Source organism: Oryctolagus cuniculus, chromosome 10 (genome assembly GCF_964237555.1).
Source record: "Oryctolagus cuniculus chromosome 10, mOryCun1.1, whole genome shotgun sequence".
NCBI lineage: Eukaryota > Metazoa > Chordata > Mammalia > Lagomorpha > Leporidae > Oryctolagus > Oryctolagus cuniculus.
In genome coordinates, this window is record NC_091441.1 from 19817232 (window position 1) to 19841256 (window position 24025).

Genomic DNA, 24025 nt, shown 5'->3' on the forward strand with positions numbered 1-24025 from the left:
CGCTCCCCGTCTTCGTGGAGGAATGACACAGGACCCTGCGCTGTTCTTTTGTCTGCTCGGCCCTTCCCGGGTTTGCTGCTGGTTCTTCCCGGGTTGGCTACCGACCCTTCCACCTCCATGGAAGGGCGGTTCCCCCTGCCACATTCCCCACTTCCGCGGGGGAGCGGCACACCGCCGGCTGGCTCTCTCGGGGGCTGCACAGGTGTTCCTTCAAATAGATGTTCCCCTTAGATGTTCCTGGTGCATGTTGTCTCTCTCCTCCTTTATAGTCCTCTTCCACCAATCCCAACTCTGCTACCCACACGCCGAGTACGCTGCTCTCCTCCAATCAGGAGTAGGTCCTACAGTTTATTGGTTGAACTGGAGGCAGCTGTGTAGAAGCTGTTTCCTCCTCTCCCAGCGCCATATTGTGGGAGAGCAGATGCATAGAATAAGTCTTAATTCCAGTAACTTAGTCTAGTCCGAGTTGCTCCCCACAGTTATCAAAACAGCATCCGGAGATCGCTTTGGGAGTTCCCTCTGAGTGATCAGTTAGGCAACTGAACCCTCCATGACATTTTCCTAAAAGAGTTTTTTTGAGTAACTCCCTTTTGTGCGATTTTCTCTGTCTGCGATTCTTGGTTGGGCAACTCCACGCGGCTCCCTGTTCAGACCATCTGCCCCCTCTTTCCCATAGCCCACAGCAATGGCCTGGATCACTTTGCTCCAGAAAAGCTATTGGACCTCTTCTTCCATTGGTCTTTAACTGATAGCCTCAAACTAGCTAAATTCGCCCGCCACGACTGGCCTTCTGCAGGCATGCGAGTAAGCAGGGAGAGGACTACCACTGAGGTGGAGGGGGCTGGGGGAAAGAGTGGAGGCCTGGAACGCCCCCTGCATTGGAGGATCTACCTCTCAGAGCCAACCAGAGCAGGTGTCGGCACCCCGGACGGTAAAAGGGATTGAGCATTCTATGAAAAGAAAAACGAAATAACTGCATAGGGAAGTGGTATCTTGTCTGGCGGAAGTTCTGTCTTCTTTCTTGGATTATGAAAACAGAAAGGTGCCTGGGATGTTTCCTAAGGGCAGGTGACTTTTTCTAAGTCCAGAGAGCAAAAGAGCTGTTAGCAGAGATGGTGGGACAGAGGTTCTAGTCCTCACACAGGAAAGAATTCAGGTGTGAGAGACAGAGGAGCGATAAACAGGGTAGCAAGGGTGAACAGGGGAGGGCATCCTTCAAAACGGGGTGGGCACCTCTCCAGACAGCATCTGAGACTGCACAGCCATTTGGACTGGAGGCAGCAAGGTGACCTAGTGTAACGGAGAGAATACCCCTGACCGGTCAGGCAGGCATCTCAGCACGGAGCTGAGAGCGCAGTGTGTGTTCAGGCTGGGGCTTCTAAGGGAGTGGGGTCCAGTTCTTCCTGCCCCTTCTCCCCTCCACTCTCTTCTCCTGGACTACAGGTTTGCTGAGTGTGAAACAGGAAACATTCCTCCCAAGGTTTTGTTACCCAGTGTTATCAGACTGGGAAGCCCACTCTGCACAAGGCACTGTGCCTTCCTTAGGGGGCACCGCTGGGGCCACCTGGGGATGATTGAGGTAGGGCCAGGACTTTGTAGCGGAAAATACTGGGCTGCTTCCCAGTTGTGCTTTTGAGGCTGGGTACTTTGTTTTCCTTGTACCCATCACACACACACACACACACACACACACACACACAGAGAGGCTGATTTCTAGCTTCCCACCTAACAGAGCCAGCCTGGGAAACCGCTGCCTTTGGCTTGCAGAAGTCATTGTAAAACCCTGTCCATCATGCAGCAGCCAGTGCGCAGGCCCAGAGCATCCTCTCTCTGCACTCATCCAATGTCCTCCAGAGACACAGAGAGGCCACGCTGGCCTTGAGTCTTCAGAGTGGAGCCCTGTGCATTCGTACAGACCTGACACCTGCCCTCTGGTCCCCACACACCTTAGCTCTCGGCATCAGACTCGTGGGAAGGTTTTGAAAACCGGGGGAGGATTTTCAGGTTCTCAGCAAGGGGGAGGAGGAGAAAACCACCTATGAGGCACCAGACACCACTTCCCTATGCGAGTCTCGTTTCTGGCTGATGGCTCAGATCTACCCAGCACCACAGGAAAAACAGCCCACCACCAGGACACGGGGAGAAATCAGGGAGCCCTCATCAGCTTGAATGAACAGGGAGCCAGGCTCAGCACATGCATGCTTTAGATACTTTCTGCGATGAAAGGAGACTTTCTGAAAGCAGGCCACAGGTCGACAAGAGCAGGACTTGTGACCAGCAGCCTCCTGGGTGGCTTCTCAGAGCAGCCCACGTTTGGTGGTTTGGTCCTTTGCCTGTGAGAGGCTTGGGCAAACAGCTGCTGAAGGGGGCTCCATCCTTCTTCCCAGGCACAAGGACTCCACCTAAAGGAAGAGGCAAGGAGGAGGAACCCACCGTTGCCAAACAGTACCTTCGTGGCACCGGCGCAGGGGATGTGGAGGGAGGGAGAGGGCCTCTGAGTATCCTCAGGTCCTGCCTGGGATGCAGGTCTCCCTGCCTTCTTCTCCTTTAGTTTTCCCTTTTCTGTGGCTCCCAAGAGCAGGGAGTTCTGCCCTTAGCAGTCTCTGGGGTTGTTTGCCAAAAACCCACCAGGAAGACCGAATCGTGAGAGCACTCCTGGGCTGGATTCGGAATGATGCAGAACCTCCCAATGCTGGGGCTTCCTTCCCGGATGTGTGGCACAGTGATAGGGACAGGGAGGCTGGGGAGCAGCTCGCTGGGACACACAGCGAGCCCGCTGCTGTGTATGAGGAAGGAAGGGCTCCCCGGGGCGGACGGCGCTCCGAGGGTTTTGCCAGATGAGCCCCTTAACATCACCCCTGGTTAGTGAACAGCAGGGATGGCTGAAGCCCTCCTGAGCAAGCAAGGGTCAGGGTCTGTGAGGACGTCAGTCCCGCAAGCACGCACCAGCCAGGAAGTCTGCATCCCACCTGTCACTCCCCCACTCGCAGAGGAACGACACCGGACCCTGCGCTGTTCTTTTTGCCCGGCCCTTCCCGGGTTTGCTGCTACCCCTACCCCCCACCCCGCCCCGCCTCCGCGGAGGAGCGGCACACTGCCAGCCGGCTCTCTCAGGGGTTGCTCAGATGTTCCTCCTGCATGTTGTCTCTCTCCTCCTTTATAGTCCTCTTCCACCAATCCCAACTCTCCTGGTGTTCTCTCCCCATGCGCTGAGCACGCTGCTCTCCTCCAATCAGGGGCAGGATCAGCTCCTGCAGCTTGTTAGTCGATTGGTGAGGCAGCCTTGTGGAAGTTGTTTACTGTCTCTCAGCGCCATATGGTGGGAGATCAGATGCATAGAATTAGTCTTAGCAGTTCCAGTAATTTAGTCTAGTCTCGGTTGCTCCCCACACCCACCCTCCTTTGTCCTCACCAAGAACATGGTGTTTGCAGAGCCACTTTTCTCTTAGCACTGCTAAAGTGTGCTTTTCAAGAAGGTACAGTGATTCCTATGCAAATATGAAAGGAACATTTCAAAGATTTGGATCAACTCATTAATTAAACAGAATCAGAAGCTATTAAGGCCTGAGGAGCTAGGCATTTATAGGCAATTTAATAAAGGAATATTAGGATACAGTTGTTGGGTTAGATTAATACTGGTTAATGTCTTTGGAGACAAAAAATAACCCCATAGTTTTGAGGTTATCTTTTCTCCTTAATGGAAATCATTTGGATAAAAAAAAACCTACAAATTCACATACTGAAACGGGAATTTCAATCAGTAAGAGCCACCGAGTGAAACAAATATTTTCCTCAACATCCTTGTTGGCTGGGTCTTTGTTTTCATATCATTGCATTATTTCCAATATTGGGTAACTTTTCTTAATAGCCCCTAGGGATTAAGGACAACATTTTTCAACTGGTTTTCCCACTCCTAGTCCAGCAACACCTTGGGCAACAAAATGCACCCAACAGCACTTACTGAGTTAACACATTGGTATCAGGAGAGAGGAAGCCTTTTACCGCCCCAACTGATTCGATCCGTCATGCTGTTTATGGCCTACTCTTGTTCACAGCTTTATGACTTTTTTTTTTTCTAAAAACACTTAAGAATATTCTTGTTTCTTTATCATCAGGTCAGCCCAAGCCGGAGATAACTTGGTATAAGAATGGTCAAGCTATAGATGAAAGTGACATGGTTTCCAGTTATGAGTTCTTTGAGAACCAGTACATCCACCTGTTACATCTCTCCTGGTAAGTCACGAGGCCTGGTGGACGCGACTCCCAGCATCCCTGTACTCTGTCGTCTGCTGACTACTGTGGGGGAGGGTCAAAATATCAGATCATGTTTGCTTTTCAGAGGGGAAAGGGGGAGAGGAGAAAAGGTTGAATAATGCATAGTGCGCTGCACTTACATAGGAGACAGAGGTTCTGGGGTTCTGCTGTGTGGTAGGCTGCCTTAAAAACAATGAAGTCCTAGTTGTAGATGCTATCTGCAGGCATCTGCCAAGGCTTCCAGCAGTGACAGCAGTGGGCCCCGTATTCCTGGGTTTTGCATCTGCCGATTCAGCCAATGGTGGATTGAAAATCCCTGCACTGAACGCATAGAGACTTGATTCTTGTCTTAATTCTCTAAACAGTACAGTATAACAACCATTTACCTCACTTTCACGCGAGGTACTATAAGTGATCTGAAGGTGATTTAAAATATGTGGGGAGATATGCAGAGGTTACAAGCAAATACTACGCCACCTGCCATCTCAGGTAAGGGACTCGGGCATCTCCAGGCTTTGGTTTCCAAGTGGGGGCATCCTAAGAGCCAACCCCTGAACAACGCCCAGTGGCTAATCACAGCGCCCTAGTTTGCTGCCATTGTTGGAGTTAAACTTTATCTAGAATTTTCCAAGGTGACCCAGCCGTTTTCATTTATCCTGTGAGCATTTCACTTCATCTTGTCCTCTCTGGGAAGTTAAGAAAGAATGTCATTCCACCTCCCACGTGTGTGGAGGGAGAAGTGGCCAACCCATAATCTCACAGCAAATGGGGGTTGGATAAAAGCCAGAAACCACACCTTCCGGCTTGATTTCAGGGAGCGGTGTGGTCCTGGGCAGTGGTTTCTGATTTTGCTGTTCCCCCAACCACTGTTTGCCAAGATGGATTCAGGAAGCTTGATAGGTAAAGCAGAGGGCCTGACGCTGCTACCGCACTGGCCAGAGAGCTGTTACGGGGACTCAACGAAGCAGGTTATGCAAACAACTGGCAGGCGTGGGCAAGTGCCAACAGCGTTGGGTCTGAGACTAGAAAAACAAGACTTGGTTTTGAATGCCAGCTCTGCATTTTCTCACTGTGTGAACTTGACCACTGTTTGACTTTTGTGAAACTTAATTTCTTCCTCTGTAAAATAAAAGGGTGACCGACAGGATGAGCTGATCTGGCGTTTGTACAAGTTTTGTTACGCAGTAGTTGTTCAGTAAACACCATCTTTCTTATCTTCCCTGCTCCTTTTTTTTTTTTTTTAATTTGTCAGATAGAGTTAGACAGTGAGAGAAAGAGAGACAGAGAGAAAGGTCTTCCTTCCGTTGGTTCACCCCCAAATGGCTGCTACAGCCGGAGCTACACTGATCCGAAGCCAGGAGCCAGGTGCTTCCTCCCATGTGGGTGCAGGGTTCCAAGCACTTGGGCCATCCTCCATTGCCTTCCCGGGCCACAGCAGAGAGCTGGACTGGAAGAGGAGCAACCGGGACTAGAACCCAGCACCCACATGGGATGCTGGCGCCGCAGGCGGAGGATTAGCATGTGAGCAACAGCGCTGCCCCCCACCCCCCCAGCTACTCTTGGTTAAGGATCAGTGCTCCTTTCACCAGGGTTGATGGTTGACTCACTGGACTACACGCCTATCCAGCCTGACACTCAAACACTCGTTCACTCATCTGTTGTCCAGTTCTCTGGATAATATTCACCAGGGGCCCACTGTAGGCCAAGCATCGTGCTTAGCTCTGCAGATGGAGGTCCACACCCTCATGGAAGTTTGACTCCCGTGTGGAAGAGAAGTGGTGACAAAGGCATCCTTCCCCTCCCCACCCAGTGTCCCGGGAGGCAGCCACCCTGGCACTGGCGGCCCTGAGCTATCACCTGGACTTCCCTGTCTCTTCATTCCCATCTTGCCAAGGCCCCCTCCTCATGTTCACCCTGTTCAGCCTAGACGCCACCTCGAGGCTTCAGAGATGATTGCCTCTCCCCTTGGATCTGCTCAGCCTCAGACCTTCAGGTCCCCTCTGATTTAGTGCACAGTCCTCCCTTGAGGTGCTTACTTATTGCTCAGGACTGATGGATAGTTCAGTAGACTCCAAGGCTCATGGGGGCAAGAGCCCTCTGTCTTACATAGATGCATCCTCTGCAGCCTGCTACGGTGTCTACAACATGGACATTTGTTAAAAGGATGGATGGATGTGCACACACACACGATGGGACTTCACCAAGGTCATGGGAAAAAACATCTTTAAAAATAATTTTTTTTGAGAGGCAGATAGCACATGAGAAGGAGAGCTAGCTCCTATAATCCGGTTTATTCCCCAAAAGTCCATAATGATCAGGATTGGGCTGGGGCTAATGCTGGGAGCTGAACTCAAACTCAGGCACCTTGACATGGGACATGGGCATTGCAGCTGGCATCCCCACCATCAGGACAAATGCCTGCTCCCAAACTCATCTTTCAATTTCATTTCTCCATGACCCTTTTGAAGTTCCCCAGTGTGTATGTGTTTGTCTAGGTCAGTCATGGTGAATTTTCTACGAGGGATTTGCTAGTAAACACTTTAGGCTTTGCAGTTCAGATGTGAAAATAGGCCACAACGATTGGACTTTGCCATGATAGCACAAAAGAAGCCAAAGATGATAAACTTTTTTTAAAAAGTTTTTTAAGGAGCATCGCTGTGTTCCAATAAAACCCTTGGAAAGCTGGGTTTGGCCTGTGGGCTATAATTTCCTGAGCCTGATATAAAGTCCTTGAGGATCTACACCTACACACATCCTTTGTGTGTTTCTCACTCCTGCTTTGCTCCCTCTTAGCCACACAATGTGTATTTCTCAATTACGTTCAGTGTCACCCCCCCCCCACCAAAATACTGTACGCAAGTTTTAGCCAGAAGAGAAGCCTCACGTGTGTTCTTTGAGGAACTGAGAGTTGCTATGAATGTTTTCATTACTTCTATAGGATCAAGGGGTAAAGGGATGGGAGAACTGGAGGCCACAATGAAGCCCCAGACACGGGTGGGCAGGGAAAGTGAGACGCGTGTGACCCAGGAGGACAAACACGGGGAGGCCAAGCCACCAGACCCTGCTCCGAGCTCCAACAGGCAGTGGTTTCCCATAAAAATCACACATTTAATGGACTAGAATCCACTCCTTCCAAGCTCCTGGCCTGCTGTTTGGGGAAGTAGCCACCTACTGGGAAAGGCGGTCAGTCCAAACGCCAGAAATGATGACAGAGCTCCCATCATACTTTGCTGCTTGGTAGCCAATTCTCTGGGTACTAATAACCACCCACCGTTTTGACTTTTTTACTCCCGTGCTTCTGAACTGTAGCTACCCATTAGCACCTCCTGGGGAGCCTAAAACACCCACGAAGCACTTAGGCTTCACCTTTTGATGGATTAAATCAGAATCCCAGGGGATTCCAAGGTGTTGCCGCAATGAAAAGTGCTTTCTGTTCTAAACACTCCTCTGCAAAGTAACTTATTCCAACATGTTAAATGCTGGTTAGGGAACTGAATGGCAGCTCATGACTTTCCACGGTTACAAGTTAGTGGTCAGTTCTACCGGTCTCACATTTTCCTACCGTTATCAATATGCCATAAGTCACTGGGTCAGCTCAGAACCTGGAGGAAAATACTTCTCTTATCTACCCAAGTTTGGACTTCAGGCCATTAAATCTGAGCTCTTAGATGTTTGGAAGTTCCTGTGTCTGTGTTTTCCAAAGGCTTTGTCAGGTTTACCAGTGCAAATCTGCTGATCTGATTCAAGGCCAAGAGCTCTGTGGCTGTGTTTATGGAGCTGATGAGTTTCCTTCTTTCTCTGCCTGGCAAGTTGCAGCCTCCCCACGTGCCTGGCTTTCTCCTCCCCACAGCACGCTCATGTCAGGGGCCCAGGTAAAAGGGATTGCTTGGAAGAGATTTATCAGTGCTGCGATAATTCTGTCCTTGCCACCCCATGCCGGGCAGGAAGGAGAAATGGAAAGACAAGGATGCAGAGGAGAGAAATACCAGCAGTCACATTCCGAAATAGAGGTCTGTTTTTCTTTCTCACAAGATGTGGGAGTTGGGAGGAGGGGGTGGAAAATGCAAATAGATGTTTTCTACCTCATAGTGAAAGCAAGTTGCCACCATGGGTATACAGCGTTGTGGTCTCTTACACACAACTTAAAGAAAGGCAGCAAAGCACCAGATAAAAATCTGTCCAGGAACCCACACTTGGAGCACCAAGCTCCTCCCTGCAGCAAGGAGTCTCTTTTGATGGTCACAATCAAAAGACAGAGCACACAGGCTGTGAGTGAGTCGGAGGGGGACGGGGAAGGAGAGGGGGAGGGGGAGGGGGAGGGGGAGGGGAGGGGAAGGGCAGCCGCAGCAAAGCTCAGCCGGTGCCTGGGCTCCGGGGAGGGCCCAGCGGCCCCTCAGGTGCTCTCGTCGGTCCACGCAGCCCTGGCACTGGCTGTGCTGGAGGCCATGACCCAGACAGTGGCCAGGACAAGAGCACAACCACTGTAGGCCAATCTGCGTCAGGAGTGTACAGGGCTGAGCAGTAGCCCCTAAATCCATGTCCACCCGGAACATCAGAGCGTGCCCTGATGTGGAGTTGGGCTCTTTGCAAGTTTGAGTAGTTAAGACAAGTTCATGCTTGTTTTGGGTGGACCCTAATCCAAGAACTGGTGTCTTCGTAGAAAGGGAAAACCGGGCTGGGGGGGTGTGACTCAGCTGCCACCAGAAATGCCAAGGATTGCTGGCTGCTACCAGACGCTAGGAAGGGACAAGGAAAGATTCTTCCGTAGGGCATCGCCTTGGCCACACCTTGATTGTGGACTTCTTGCCTCCAGAACTGTGAAAAAGTAAATCCCTGTTGTTTCGTGCGACGGCAGCCCTAGAAACGGATACGCGCTGTATCCTGGCAGTCTGCTCAACAGAAGTGCCACCATTTGTCTGCTTTGACCTGGGGCCAACCAACCTTGTCCTATAACGTCACAGCGCTTCCCAACACACCAGCTGAGTCGACCCAGTTCCCCAGGGAGGCATCTATGCATCAAGGGGCAAAGAACATCGCCAATTCTGCCCCCAGTGCGGTACTGATTACTCAGGGTTCTGAAGAAGAGATCGATTAAGGTTTCTTGGGTCGTGTATGTTTTTGAAATCGGGAGATATTTGGAAATATCTGGAGACTTTTTTTTTTTTCATTGCCATGACTGAAGAGGGCAGGCGTGCTACAGACATCTGGTGTATGAAGGCCAAGGATGCTATCAGGCATTGGACAGTGCCCAGGGCACTAAAGAATTGTCAGATATAAAATGTCAATGGCCCCGAGACTGAGACATTGTAACAGGCCAGCAACACCCGAGTGCCTGAAAGAGCAACAGTGCATTCTTTCTCCCGACTCTGTGGCTGCTTGGTGGTCCTCGGCTGGTTTTGCGTGACTCATGCTTGCTCATTCATGCCACTGGAGTCAGTCTGAGGACTGGTTGGGATGGAGGGTCCAAAAATGGCTCCCCTCACAGGTCTGGCAGCTGAGGCCACTGCTGGATGGGGTGTCTCAGTTCTGTGTGCAGCCTCAGGATAGCATACACGGTGACGGAGTGGCAGGGCTGCACCCCAACACCAACCCTAGCACATGCTCTGCTCAAAGCTGGGTGCATGGCCAGCCTTGATTGAAGAGTTATGGAAATAGACTTCAAGACCTCTTGAAGAGCAGAGTGGCCAAGTTACTCGCAACAAGGTGTGCATGCCCGGATGGGAGGAACCAGCGGCCAAAGGTTGAATCTGTCCCCATCGTCCATGGAAAGCATAACTAATCTTTTAAGTCACCTATTTGCCAATGTCTTTGGCCTGCTTTTAAAAATATTTATGGCTGTTCCTTGCCTATAATTTTTTCCATTCTTAATCCATTCAATTATTCAACAGGTGCTAAGAACACTTAACGCATTCTAGTCATAGTGCTAAGGAAAGGGGTACAAAGTCTCCGATGATCTCATAGTCCAGTAAAGGAAACAGACTCATCAGAAGAAATGGAAATTCATCAGGAGCTGTAGCATCCACAAGGGTTCAAGCTGTCTGTGGTGTACACATTATACTTGCAACCCGCTCAGATGGGTTTTAAACCTGGGAGTCTGTGACTTTGGTCACACCTTGGCCTGCTCAGTTATCCTTCATAGCCGGATGGACAGACAGAGACCAAGAGCCTTGGGCCTCTGTCGCATTCCTTAAGCTCCTCTGAGCCACAGCTTTGACTTTCCTGGGGAGGTCAACAGTCTCATTCTACGCGTGATCACCCAGAGGACCCCAGGCCCCGGGCCAGGCATCTGAAATGCATGCATTGTTGGTTGTGAATGAGGCTGAGCAAGTGAGTACAGGTGAACAAAAGTGAACATAAAGCTCTCCTCATTCCTGGGAGAAAACCCTCGAAGCATGCGTCCTACTAATGATAGCACTGTCACCAGTCAACTTTACTTACAAAGGGAGGGATATCGTTTCCACCACTGAGGATCCAAAGCCAGGTTGTCTGGGTTTAAATCCCAGATCTACAAACTATGGCATCCTGGACAAGTTCCTTAACCTGTCTGCCCCAGGTTCCTCCACTGTAAAAGGGGGTGACAGTAATACCTGCTGTAGAGAGTGCATGTGAGAACCAAATCCATAAATGCAAAGAATTCTGAAGGCTCAACAAAAATCAGCTATTGCGTGTACTTAAACGTGTTCCCCCAACCCTGAACTAATATAATTTTGAAACAGAGTAAAATAGGAAAGTTTGGAAGTCAGAAAGGTAGCATAACTTGGCAGCATTTTTCCTCTCTGCTAGTTCCTTCTTGGAGGGTAAAATGCAATTAGCATGCTTGACCAAGGCATCACTGGGTAGAAATAACGATGACTGAGGCTTGCTATGTCTTGGCTAAGCTAGCCGAGGCTTTCCATCCAGGAGTGGAAGGCATGCTGTGCACTTGGTGTCCCCAGGGCCTTAAGTAGGTGTAAGAAGTCTGAGAGCTGCCTGGGAGAACTTCCCGGCACCTGGGAGGCCTCGGCGTCCCCAGCACGGAGTCGCGCCGGGCGCCTGTGGCATTCTTCCTGCATGAATTCAGCAGGCGTGCATCACGGCCTTTCTTCGCGCCCTGCCTACTTGAGTCCCACTTGAATGAGTTCCGAGGGTCTGACGGAAGCTCCCATTTAGTCCATGGGGAGATCGGTCCCTTCTGAGAATCCACTGCTCATCCCTTTGGGACTTAAGTAGGTGGGTGTCTCACAGGAGTGCGTGCTCACAGGCCAGGTGTGGGGCGCTCACTCACTTTTTCCTGGGAATGGGGACTTGGACAGCTTGCTCCCAGAGTGGTGCTGACTCCTCGGGGGCATAGCATGCTAGCCTAGGGGCAGGCGAGAGACAGGCAAAAGCCTACCCCTCACCCCCTGCCCCCCGGCCCCAAGATCTTGAGGCAAATAGGTCGCTAGAAATTGGACACACACCAAGCGTCTCCGAAAATGTCCCTCTATCAGTAGCTTCTGAGGACTGGGACGAGACTAGGAACGTTAGAGAAGTTCTGGGGGTTCAGGTTCAGTTCTGCGCTGTGATCACACAGCCGCCTTCAGGCGCTTCTGGGCACAGAGAGTCTTGCTGGTGGAGAAATCCCCCTGTCGCAGCGCTCAGGAGCCAGGGTGGACAGGGGTTAGCACAGACCTGGAACCCAGTCGATTCTTGTAAGCCCCCAGGAGGGCTTGGCCCAGGCCCCAGAGGGTGGGGACAAGGCTGAGGGCAAGGTTCGCTTGGCTGCACAGGTCTTTGTCCTGACCAGCCCCGCCCCATTCTCTCCCCATCCTGCACCCAGCTGAGGGCGTCTCAGGAAAGCCCCCCAGTCCCTCCACCTTTGCCCACCCACACCCAGAAGCTGCTCCTGCCCCGGATTCCACCTCTGCCTCCCCCCACTCTGGCTCAGAGCTCTCGGGGAGTTCTTGTTGCCTGTCCCTGGCCTGCCTCCAGGCTCCGTGTCTTGACTTTCTGCCCCGCCCTGCTCTGAGACACCTGTTCCAACTACCTTTTTGTTTGTTTGTTTCTGAATGCTACAATGTTGGGGCAGGCCTAGTACTTTCAACCCCTCAGTTCTAAAGACATCAGGCCCAGCCTCAGGCAGAATCCTACTCCCAAGGGAGGCTGGGTCAAGGTCCTGGAAACCCCCAGAACCTCTGCCCAGACCACACCCCATAGCTGGACCCCAGATGAACCCTGAGTGGGCATGGCCTGTGAGAGGGGTGAGGACTGCTGGACTGTGCTCAGGTTGCTCTAACAAAACACCATTTCCTGGGGGTTTAAACAACAGGCGTTCACTTCTCACCATTGTAGAGGCTGGGACGTTCCAGTGCAAGCTGTCGGGAGGTCTGGGGTCTGGCAAGGCCACTTCCTGTCCTGCTGAAGGCCACCGTCTCCCATGGTGGGGAGAAAACTAGCTTTCTAGTGTCTCTTCTTATCCCCATGAGCTCACCTGAACCTAACCCCTCCCAAAGACCCCGTCTCCATAAGCAGCACGTTGCGGGTTAGAGCTTCAGGATAGGAACTCGGGGAGGGCACCCAATCCAGTCCTTAGCACTGCCCCAAGTATGTAAGGTGTCCTGGCCAGGTGTAGGGTGAGGCTAGGGCAAGGCCAGTGCGGGTAGACAGGGGTCCACTGCTTCAGAACTGGAGATTTGTACTACTCTGGGCGTCCATACGTGTCCACTCACAAGGGCCAGCACTGCAGTCAGACTGCCCAGGTTCAAGTCTTGACTCTACCTCTCACTCGGGCAGGTGGCTCTATGTGCCTCAGTTTCTGGAACTGTAAAGTGGGTATAGTAATAGTCTGCACCTTGCAGGGCTGGGTGAAGATGGAATAGCACACATAAGGAAGGCATTTTAGACAGTGCCCAGAACTTAGCAAAGGTCCTGAGGCCTCCTGCGTCTTGTTCGCCACCCTCACTCTCAGTCACAAGTATTGATAAGTGCACTCAGGCCGCTTGGCCAAAGCATTTCAGAGAAAATAGTCACACTGGATCTCCAAATGCTGGAATGAGAATCTCAGGGCAGATTCTGGAGCCCAAGAAGGTGACTGCTGCTCCTGTAGGTGCTAAGAAGCCAGACTCAGGCTGGGACAAGGACTCTACTCGCATAGGCAGGACAGGTGCTGAGAAGGCACAGGGAGCTTGGGTCAATCATTCAGTCCAACCCTGGAAGCATGAACTCAGTTCTGAGCCCTTCCAGAGCAGAGAGAGGTGAACCAGGCCTAGTAACTGGCTCCCACCTTGTTCCTATAACCTGGAAGGCTCCACCCCCAGAAAGCCCCACAGGAAACTCCCTCACTTCTTTCTGAAATCTGCTCCCCATCACCCAGGGCCCTCTCCAGCCAGCAATCCAAAACAGCACTGCCTGCTCCCAGGGTGTCCCGCCCTCTTATCTTGCTCTGCTTTTCACATTGCACGTGACATGATGTGTGCATGCATATATTTAACAGCTTCGTTCAGTGTAACAACGAGCTGCTCACACATAAAATGATGAACTTGACACACAAGATCGTCGGTGCATGTGTCACCCACCAAAGAACTGCTCTTGCCCCTTTCTCATGGTCCCTCCCGGCCCCCGTCTGCCCAGCCATCCTCAGACAGCAACTGATCTGCTTCTGTCACGGCAGACTCGTCTGTGTTCTCTGGGGTTTTATGTCAACGAGACCACAGAGTGGGCTTTCTTCTCTATCCGATTTCTTTCCCCCCACCTAACTACCTTGAGGGGCATCCAGTTTGTGTGGTGAATCAGGAGTCCACCTGTGGAGGGCCCCTGGATTGTTCTCCCTCACAATGCACATTTATTTGCACCTGACTTTATTGTACGTCTCCACCAACCAGAATGGAACGGTGGTGCCAGGGGAGCAGGCACCTGATGCATCTGTTGCCTGCCCCAGTGCCAAGTTCAGTGTCTGTCTCTTTGTCAATAAAGATTTGTGGAATGGATCACATAAGCCATTCAGCGGTTTTGTTTTTACAGGGTCTTGCTCCGAGGGGCGGGGAGACAGCCATTCTGGGTGTGTGCACCTGACCCTGGGGAATGGTTTGAAACCCTGGAGCTCCGTGGCGGTCTGCCAGCCCCTGGAAGGCTCTGCTCTTTAAGGCAAACGTGAAGACAGACTCATTTGCAAAGGCTTCCTGCAGAAGCTGTAGAAGGCCACTGTGTCAGCAGGGCCTGTGCCATCTGAGCCACAGGGTGTCATTGTGCGGCTGCTGCTTTTCTGCCCTTGTCACCTCCATTCTCTGGGGCTGCTGCCCAGGCCGGCGGAGGCTCTGACTCCAGTGAGAGCTGCTCCCTTGCAGCCCTGGCCAGCCCGGGCCCAGGCACCGTGCAGGGCTCCCTGCTGTCCCGTTTGCTTGCCTGTTGTCACTTCTGCCCACCCGGTGGGCACCAGGTGACAGCGGCGAGGACAGAGCGGGCGGGGACAAACAATTCAGGGGTGCTGTGTCCCTTCCCCGGCCACAGGGCTCTGTGCCTGCCCGTGACAGGGAACATCTCAGGTCTGGTTTTGCTTGTTGCGCCTGTCTGGGTCCAGCAATTAGTTTTCTATAAAAAGTAAAACTTAGCTCTTAATAGGGACCGAGTTGCACATGGGGACAGCTTGCCAGCTGATTAGGGACACAGCTCAAACTGAGCAGCCAGTCAAATGACAGCTGGTATTTTCCCAAGGATTTAATGAAGGGACTCTCATACCCTTTACTACTCAAAGTCTGGCTTTGCATCCACTCCCCCAGGAGCTCGTTAGCATGGCGAAGTCCGGGCTCCTTCTGCGCGCCTAGAGAATCTGAGCCCGCCGTTTAACAAGGTCCCCAGTGACTGGTGAGCACGTGGGATGCAGGAGCAGCTCCACATGAAGGCCTCCCTCACTCTGGGCCAGGCATCGCGCCTTAAAAAATACAGACGCTCAGGTCCTACGACTAAGAAATTCAGCTCTAATAGGTCAAATCCTATCAGTCCAGCCCAATCTTTTTCCTTTACGAGGTCCTCCAAGACCAGAGAGACTGGGAGACTTATCCAGAGGAACATAGCTGGAAAGCAACAAAGCCAGGCTGGAAGCCACAAGTTCTGTATCCCAGGGCCCTGGGGTCCTTCGCTGTCCCCCTCACTGCCTCTCTTCCTGGCCCTGTTGTTCTCCTAACAGAATCCACTAACACACACGCTGGAACGCAGCTCCAAACAGTGATCACAAGGCCTTCCTTGACAAAGGGCAACTGAGAGTCACTTCACGCTAGGAACTGTTCTAGACCCTGGGATATAGGAGTGAATGCTGGAGTCCCTCACCCCCTGGAGAGAGGGATAACAGGATCACACGTACCAACCATCAACCATGCACTGTGTCACATGCAAACCAGTGAAGGAGGCAGGAGGGTCAGCACTGTTCTGGCTGATGAGGTGTTGCAAGCAGAGAGGTGAAGGCTAAGATGTGGTTGTTATGGGGTGGGGGGTTAGAATGTTCTAGAAGGAGGCAACAGAGGCAGAACTGGTAGGCAGGATCCCACAAGGCCATGGTGGCTGAGTCTGAGAGAGGACGGGGCTGGGGGGGACTGCAGGCCCTGTGGGCCCTGGCACAGGATGACAACTTGGATTTTACTCTTTGTGATGGGGCCACACTGGGGGCTGTCTAAGCAGAGACATGTCCTGCTCTGGGTCCACTTTTAAAAGGATGATTCTGGCTGCAGTGCCATGAATAGGTGGTCTGCAGAGGAGTCGGGGCACAGCTGGGAGGCCCGCGGATAGCACTGAGTGCTCCTGGCCACAGCTGCCTCCAGGAGGACCCGGGGCAGAGGGCAGGAAGCTGCCAGCTTCTGGCGGGCATTGTTGTAGGACTGGAAGAGGGACTCCAGGGTTTCTAGCCCTCGTAGGAGGGAACTGTGGTGCCCTGAGCCGAGAAGCAGGTTTGGGTAGGCACACGCAGAGTTGGCTTTGGAGCATGCTGGGTGTTTGGTGAATTAGCAGTGTTCAGTCTTCAGAATTCCACAAGGTGCTTTCTAAAGAGTGACACTGGGCTCCTGAGTGCTGTGGCTTGTCCTTCTGCGCCGCCCACCTCTCTCAATGCCTTTTCATGGAACACAACGACAATTCACTTTAGAATTTTAAGTTGTCTCCATGGCTTTCCAGAATCCTGTACATTATGCCAGCTCAGTGGGGATACAAAGCGTCACCAGCCACCCTTGAGTTTGCTTTGGGTAAGAGGGGTCAGTCACCGATACACTGAGCCTGGTGGCTGTAGCACCCCAGGACTTGCTCCCTTCCGAAGTCACTTCACTCATTTCCTTATTCAAAGAAGCCACAAGGTCCGCGTTCCCAGGGGCTCAGAAAACTGTCAAAAACGCAACGCTGTGTGCCCAGTGCCACACTCGGGGTATTTCCAGGAAAAGAACCGGCTTTGTCCTGGCGGTGCCGGTTCTCTGAGCTCACCTGCCAGGACACAAGCACTGACGCTCGGCCCAGCGCTGCCCATCGGAGTTAACGGAAGCTTACCAAACACCCTGGCAGCTCACCTCGACCAAACAGATTCATTTTTGCTTTGGATTTTGGTGGGGCCCTGGCACTGGGAGCACTTTTTCTTTCTTTCTTCTTCTTCTTCTTCTTTTTTTTTTTTTTTTTTTTTGTGTAGTGTTAGGCTCATGGCGAACTGAGCAGATGGCACAGAGGTTTCCTATGTACTTCCTGGCCCACACAGCACAGCCCCCCTCACGCGCTACAGGAAGCAGCACAGTGGAGTTTTCCTCAAGACCCGTGACCCCGCGTGGACGCCGCACTTGACGTCGGGCCTCGCCCTTGGCGCTGTGCGTGCCGCGGGTTTGCACCGCGCCCGCCCCTTTCCGGGTCACACCGAGCAGTTTCACTGACGCTCGCCAGGGCTGAGACGGACGGGCGCGGCGCTTCCGTGTGCCAGGCTGTGCGTGAAGCGCTTTACAGGAGTCAACCCCCTTAGTGCTTACGTTCCCCGCGCCGGTGTCGGTGCAGTTGCTGGCCAGGGCTGTTAAGAAGCTTGTCCAGGGTGGCGCGGTGGATGGGCCCACGCGTGATCCCGGCTCTCTTGCGGCTCCGTCTGTCCGTTAAGCGCAGGGCCGCGTGGACTTTGCAGTCTGCCTGCACACCAGCACTGGGCTGACCGGGAGAAGGAAAAGCCCCCCTGCGTTCGCTCCCGCACAGCGTTCCTGAGCTGAGCTCCTTGCCACCACAGCCCTTGGCCTCCCACGGCAGGCTCATTCCAGCTCTGCTACAAGTGCCCGGAACGCCCTGCCCAGAGCGCACCCCGCCAAAGTTTAATCCCTCCCCACTGGGTCAGGTTCCCTGTGCTGGCTCCTGACCTGGGAGATCCAGGCCACCCTGACCTCCGCCCTCCCCATTCCCAGGAACCGCCTCCGTGGTGCTTTTTGGGCGATGACCCTTAATTTTGCAATTCACGTACTGCTCCCTATTTAATACCTGCAAGTATTACCTATTGGCAAAACAGACAGCTCCCCCAGGGACGGAACCCAGTCTCACTCAGTATGCCAGGCATCTGGCGTTGTACGCCCAGCAGGATGGGTGGGAGAATGGGGCGGAGGGGGGGGGGGCGGCCCTGCTCCATCAGGGCCCCAGGTCACATCCGACATGGAGAGCAAGGCTGCTCCCTCCTTGTGCTGCTGGGCCGTGTGGTGGGCCCCTTGCTGAATCATTTCCCACCCCTCCCAAGGGACCACTTACCCTGCTTCCCAGTGCCTTGGAGCCTGAGGCCCACAGTATGGGATGGAAAACCTTACCGATTTGGGCCTGCCCACCACTTAGCACTTCGGCAAATCTCATGTTCCTGGGTCAGCCCAGGTTTCCTTGGCACAGCCCCAATCTCTGCCCTTGTCTTGGTGTAAGGATTAAGAATGCACGCACTGTGCTCTGCAAACAGTAGATAGTGCGGTGGCCCTACCTTTCTGCCTACCATTCCCCAAGTTCCACGTAAAAACGGCTGGCTCCCTGCAAGAGCCCGGAGCTCTCTCATCTCCTTTTACCTTTGGGCTGTCTGTTCGCCTGAAATGATCAGCTGCTCCCAGCCCCAGCTGTGTGCTGTCTCTCCTGCCCAGATCCTGCCATGTCTGCGCTTGGCCTGCTTTAGCTGCTAAGTTCCCCAGAAACCCTCCCACAGTGCCTTGTGCCGCCTGATGCCTGGAATTGGCATGATTTTTAATGACACTCATCTGCCTTCCTGCACTACAATGATTGGTGTGGACACCTCATTTCCCTTATTGAACAGGAAGCCTGCTGCTGAGGCAAAGGCCTGGAATTGAACATCTTTGGCTGGCTAATGTAATTGAACATCCACACAGTGGCTAAGATATGCCTCTTATACAGTAGCTATTTCCCATCATCTCCCCCCACTCCCCACCCCCCACTTTTTAACTATCTCAGTCCAAGGCTGGGTACTTTATAAAGAAAAGAGGTTTACTTAGCTCCCAGTTTTGAGCTTAGTTTGGAGGCTAAAAGTCAAGATTGGGTGGATCCTTCTGCTTGGCCTTGGATGAGGGTCTCCTTGGCTCGGTCACAACAAGTGGAGAATGGAGAAGGAGTTGGCTCTGTGCAGAGGGGCCAAGTGCTTGGCCTCACCGTATAACAGCCCACTCTCTTGAGGACATTAATGCCCTCCAAGAGTAATACTTCCGTGTCCTGATGACCTTGCCCCAGGCCCACTTCTTAGAGGTCCCACCTGTGGGGAGCAGGGCCCGTCTCCCGTAACACAGCAGGGCCCGTCGCCCGGGAGACAAATAAGTACTGAGACTATGGACAAATAAGTACTGAAACTACCGAGACTGGACTAGACCACTGAGATTATTAAGACTAACTCTATGCATCTGATCTCCCACCATGTGGCGCTGAGAGGGAGTGAACAACTTCCACACAGCTGCCTCACCAATTCGACTAACAAGCTGCAGGAGCTGATCCTGCCCCTGATTGGAGGAGAGCAGCGTGCTCAGTGCATGGGGAGAGAACGCCAGCAGAGTTGGGATTGGTGGAAGAGGATTATAAAGGAGGAGAGAGACAACATGCAGGAGGAACATCTGAGGAACCCCTGAGAGAGCCGGCCGGCAGTGTGCCGCCCCTCCGCAGAGGCGGGGGGTTGGGGGTGGGCGGGGGGAGTGGCAGCAAACCTGGGAAGGACCAGGCAAAGAGAACAGCGCAGGGTCCGGTGTCGTTCCTCCGCGAGTCGGGGAGCGAGCGACACCCACCCTCTCTAGATATGACCACACTAGGACCAAGCTACCCAGCACACAAACCTTTGTGGGGTGAGGGGGAGACACACTCACACCAAAGGTAAACCATAACTGTAGCTGAAAGCAAACCACCTCTCCTCTGGGTCTCAGTTCCAACATCTGCACCTCATCTCTGTCCACCCCACGGAGGTCTAACCAGAAGGCAAAAGCCATTTGCAGGCATTTAGTGCAGGGCTACAAGATGAGTGAGCCAAGCAGGGCACAGCGAGGTCACCTGAGGCTAATGGCAGCAGGAATCTCTCTCCTGGGCCGCAGGGACCAAGGGAGCTGCACCGATAGCAGTTCTGAACCACAGGTCACAGGGCAGAGGTCGGACAGCCAGAGGGAGCTTCAAAAGAGGTGCAGCCACTGCTAGCAACTCCGCCTTAGGCTGGCTTCTTCCTTATTCCCACGATCCAACCTCCTGCACTCTGGTCAAACCCAGCAGGAAGCCAGCAGCAATGGTAGCCTTAAGGGTGACATTGAGCCAAATACGGCGCACAGTGAATGAGGAAAAGAGACCGTGGCACAGGTCCGAGGGCCCACTCGGCTCCTGAAATGTGTGGCTCAACCAATCTGTTGGATAAATAGCTGAACTGGCAAGTGTATGAGGAAGGCCCTCGTTCATTCTGAAATGTAGGCAGCTGTTTGCAGAAAATATGGTCCAAACACTGCTTCCAATATTGTAATTCTTTCATGTTTCTGACAAACATGGCTTTGGGCTTTGAAGAAGATGAAGCCTTTATCTTTTGAGTTATTCGCCATAATTCAATTAATAAGACTCCTGATGGCAGCAGTTGGGCAGGTAACAGAATACGGGTGGCGTAAGAAAACATCTTGACGGTAAGCTAGTGCTTACAGCGAAGCAAAGGAACGGGTAGGGATGTGATTGTGTAATTATTTCTTAAGCCAACCCAGTTCCGCCTTCCTGCTGTATGGGGAACAAAGCTGGGAAAATTCTCAGCCACAGGGACCTCCCCCAGCCCCCCCCCCCCCCATTCCTGGCTGCAGGGCTGGCGAAGACACTGCAGATGCTTCGTTCCCAGATCTGGGTTCCTCCACTGACAAGCGGGATGCATAATCAAACGGAACGCCTGGGCGCAGGAGGGACGGTGAGTGCCTCCAAAGAAGCTTCCAGATGCTCCCTCTAGCCAACAGCTTCAGCCTCTACAAGCCCTGTCTTCAGGGAGCCTCGTGGGGTCACAGTTTATTTTCCAGCAATTTTAGTCTTGTTTAGCATAGGAGAGTTGTTTGGAAGCAGAGAAATAGCCCCAAGGGCCATTTTTTTTCCCAACAGCAAGGGCTAGGAACCTGTTTTTCAGCTCCAATGGGCATAGTGATTTTTATTTTTGTTTGTGCCAGTGGATGCACCCAGTGACACAACGTGTGTGAAAATACAACACTCTGGGCATTACGATGACAACAGACAGGCATGGATTTAGAGCCGAGAGGTTTGGGCGAAGAGACTCTGCTGGCCTCTAGGGAACATAAATCTCGCTTCTGCATCTTCCTTTTGGCACGTGTCACCTTCATTCCCCAGCCCGTGGCTTTCCTAGTCCTATTCAGCAGGGTTGCTGCTCCTGGGGATTCTTGTCCCTTTTGGTTCTGTGGGGAGCAACTCGGACTAGACTGTTACTGGAATTAAGACTTATTCTATGCATCTGCTCTCCCACAATATGGCACTGGGAGAGGAGGAAACAGCTTCTACACAGATGCCTCCAGTTCAACCAATAAACAGCAGGACCTGCTCCTGATTGGAGTAGAGCAGCGTACTCGGTATGTAGGTAGCAGAGTTGGGACTGGTGGAAGAGGACTATAAAGGAGGAGAGAGACAACATGCACCAGGAACATCTATCTGAAGGAACACCTGTGCAGCCCCCGAGAGAGCCGGCCGGCGGTGTGCCGCTCCCCCGCGGAAGTGGGGAATGTGGCAGGGGGAACCACCCTACCACGGAGGTGGAAGGGTCGGTAGCCAACCCGGGAAGAACCAGCAGCAAACCTGGGGAGGGCCGAGCAGACAAAAGAACAGCGCAGGGTCCTGTGTCGTTCCTCCACGAAGACGGGGAGCGACATAATGGTGCCGTGACTCGGATATGAAGCCTAGGCAGGTTTAGTGTCGTTCCTCCATGAAGAGGGGGAGCGACAGGTTCTTACTCCAAAGCACGGGATGCTGCTAAGTGGGCTGGATCCCGAGGAGCTTCTGGGTTAGCGCTCTCAGATGGATGGAACCAGCCTCCTTCTGCCCTAAGTAAGGCACAGAGAGCCCTGTAGTAGGCACTGAGTCAGAAGCCCCGGGGAGGGAGCCCAGACATAGGCTTTCTTTCCCCTTTGCAAACCAGGAAAACCGAAGACATCCAAGTGTCTGCCGTAAGAGAGCAGAGAAACGCTCTTAACAGGCAGCATCTCCATGCTAGCGCCCATCTTCCAGGCTCCCGTAGCCGAGCGCTATTCTGGGAGAGGGTGCTGAGGACGTATCCCTGGTAAATAACTGAGTCAAGGGGCATCCATAGACCTCTAAGGGGTCCCAGAGCCCTTCCTGGGACCCATGAGACCCAAACTCTTATCGCGAGCATACTTAAACACTATTTGCCTTTCTCCCTGTGTTGACAGGTACACAGATGGTAAAAAGCAGAGGCGGTGAATCTGTCAGTGCCTTAGCATGAATCAAGGCAGTGATCCCAAACATATTAGCTGTCACGGAATCCTTTGCTGCCATACAATTACAATTAAAAGCAATAAACAAAATGCTGTCAGCATCCCATATGGGCTCTGGTTCCAGTCCCAGCTGCTCCACTTCTGATCCAGGCCCCTGCTAATGCACCTGGGAAAGTAGTGGTAGATGGCTCAAGGGCTTGGGCTCGTGCACCCATGTGGGAGACCCAGAAGAAGGTCCTGGCTCTTGACTCTGGACTGGCCCAGCTCTGCAGCCATTTGGGGAGTGAACCAGCAGATTGAAGATCTCTCTCTCTCTCTCTCTCTCTCTCTCTCTGTCTGTCTATCTGTGTCTCCCTCTCTCTCTGTAAGTCTGCCTTTCAAATAAATCTTTTTTTTAGAAAAAGTTTTACTTTATAATGTCCTTGATGCATCAGTCGAAAAGATTAATTTTATTAAATTGTGATGACTCACTAAAAGCTCTTTTAGTTTTATTTATTTGATAGGCAGAATTAGAGAGAGAGAAGGAGAGAGACACAGAGAGATCTTCCATCTTCTGGTTAACTCCCCAAATGGCTGCAGCGGCTGGGGTTGGGTCAGACCAAAGCCAGGAGCCAGGAGCTTCATCCTGGTCTTCCACGTGGGTGCAGGGGCCCAAGCACTTGGGCCATCCTCCCCTGCTTCCCTGGCACATTAACAGGGAGCTGGATTGGAAGTGGAGCAGCCAGAACTCAAACCACACCCACATGGGATGCCGGTGCTGCAGATGGTGACTTAATCCGCTATGCCACAGCTCTGGCTCCCAGTAAAAGCTCTTTTAAAACCTCATGTAATACTCATGTGAAAGGGGCCAGCGCTGAGGCGTAGTCGGCTAAGCCTCCACCTGCAGCTCCAGCATCCCATAGGGCACCAGTTCATGTCCTGGCTGCTCCACTTCTGATCCAGCTCTCTGCTGTGGCCCGGGAGTGCACTGGAAGATGGCCCAAGTGCTTGGACCTCCGCACTCATGTGGGAGACCCAGAGGAGGCTCCTGGCTCTTAGCTTTGGATTGCCCAACTCCAGCCATCTGGGGAGTGAACCAGCAGATGGATGACCTTCCTCTCTGTCTCTCCCTCTCTGTCTGTAACTCTACCTCTCAAATAAATAAATAAAAATATTTTTACAAAAAACTTCATGTAATAAAACAGAAACTATGCACAAAGCACCTCTGCTGGGATTTTGCTGAGATCAGAGTCATCTTGGGGGAAAGCATCTGTGTGATTATTTAACTTGTCAGCTGAATGTGTCGCTTCTTTGAGTACAATTTTTACTTGGAAGAACAATGGACAGGTGATGGCCATTCAGTGGTGGGTACCTGACACCTATTTCCTCAAAATTAAACTGTCTTTGCCACAACAGGGAAACCAAAAGTATCTGTTGTCAGTGATAAAATCTAAATTTGGAAGGTATTATTGTAGTCCCTTCTCTGCCAGTTTCTTTAAATATTTCTGGCTCCTCCTTTAGACCCTCTCGTTTCGAGAATCTCATTACACAGATCTCATAAGCTTGGTGGCTCCCTCTGTGTCTCTAAGACTCAGTTCATTCTTCTCCATTTTGTTTTATTTCTTTTTCTGAGACTGGGTAATCTCAATTGTCCAGCTTCAAGCTCAGGAACTCTTTATTCCGCCTGCTCACATCTGCTGTTGAGTCCTTGAGTGAAATTTTTTTAGTTATTGTAATTTCCAAATTCAGAGTTTCTATTTGTTCCATATCTATAATTTCTTTTTCTTTCTTTTCTTTTTTTTTTTTTTTTTTTTTTTGACAGGCAGAGTTAGACAGTGAGAGAGAGAGAGAGAGAAAGGTCGTCCTTCCTTTGGTTCACTCCTCAAATGGCCGCTACGGTCGGACCT

General features: G+C 52.2%; 1 protein-coding gene and 2 long non-coding RNA genes across 7 annotated transcripts in view; 2 read left to right on the forward strand and 1 right to left on the reverse strand.

Annotated features, from left to right (window-relative positions):
• Positions 1–24025, forward strand: part of ALPK2 (alpha kinase 2) — a 114725-nt gene that overhangs the window by 19011 nt on the left and 71689 nt on the right. For all 5 annotated transcript variants that reach the window (XM_070050093.1, XM_070050095.1, XM_008261415.4 and 2 more), the window contains exon 3: positions 4116–4233. In XM_070050093.1, the coding sequence (XP_069906194.1) occupies positions 4116–4233 (118 nt within the window). The remainder of the gene's footprint in view (positions 1–4115; positions 4234–24025) is intronic.
• Positions 1–24025, reverse strand: part of LOC127492375 (uncharacterized) — a 43777-nt gene that overhangs the window by 15927 nt on the left and 3825 nt on the right. The window lies entirely within an intron of this gene.
• On the forward strand, positions 4520–11406 carry LOC138844017 (uncharacterized). Its single transcript, XR_011379314.1, has 2 exons — positions 4520–8530; positions 8580–11406. It is a non-coding gene; the product is annotated as an uncharacterized lncRNA (long non-coding RNA).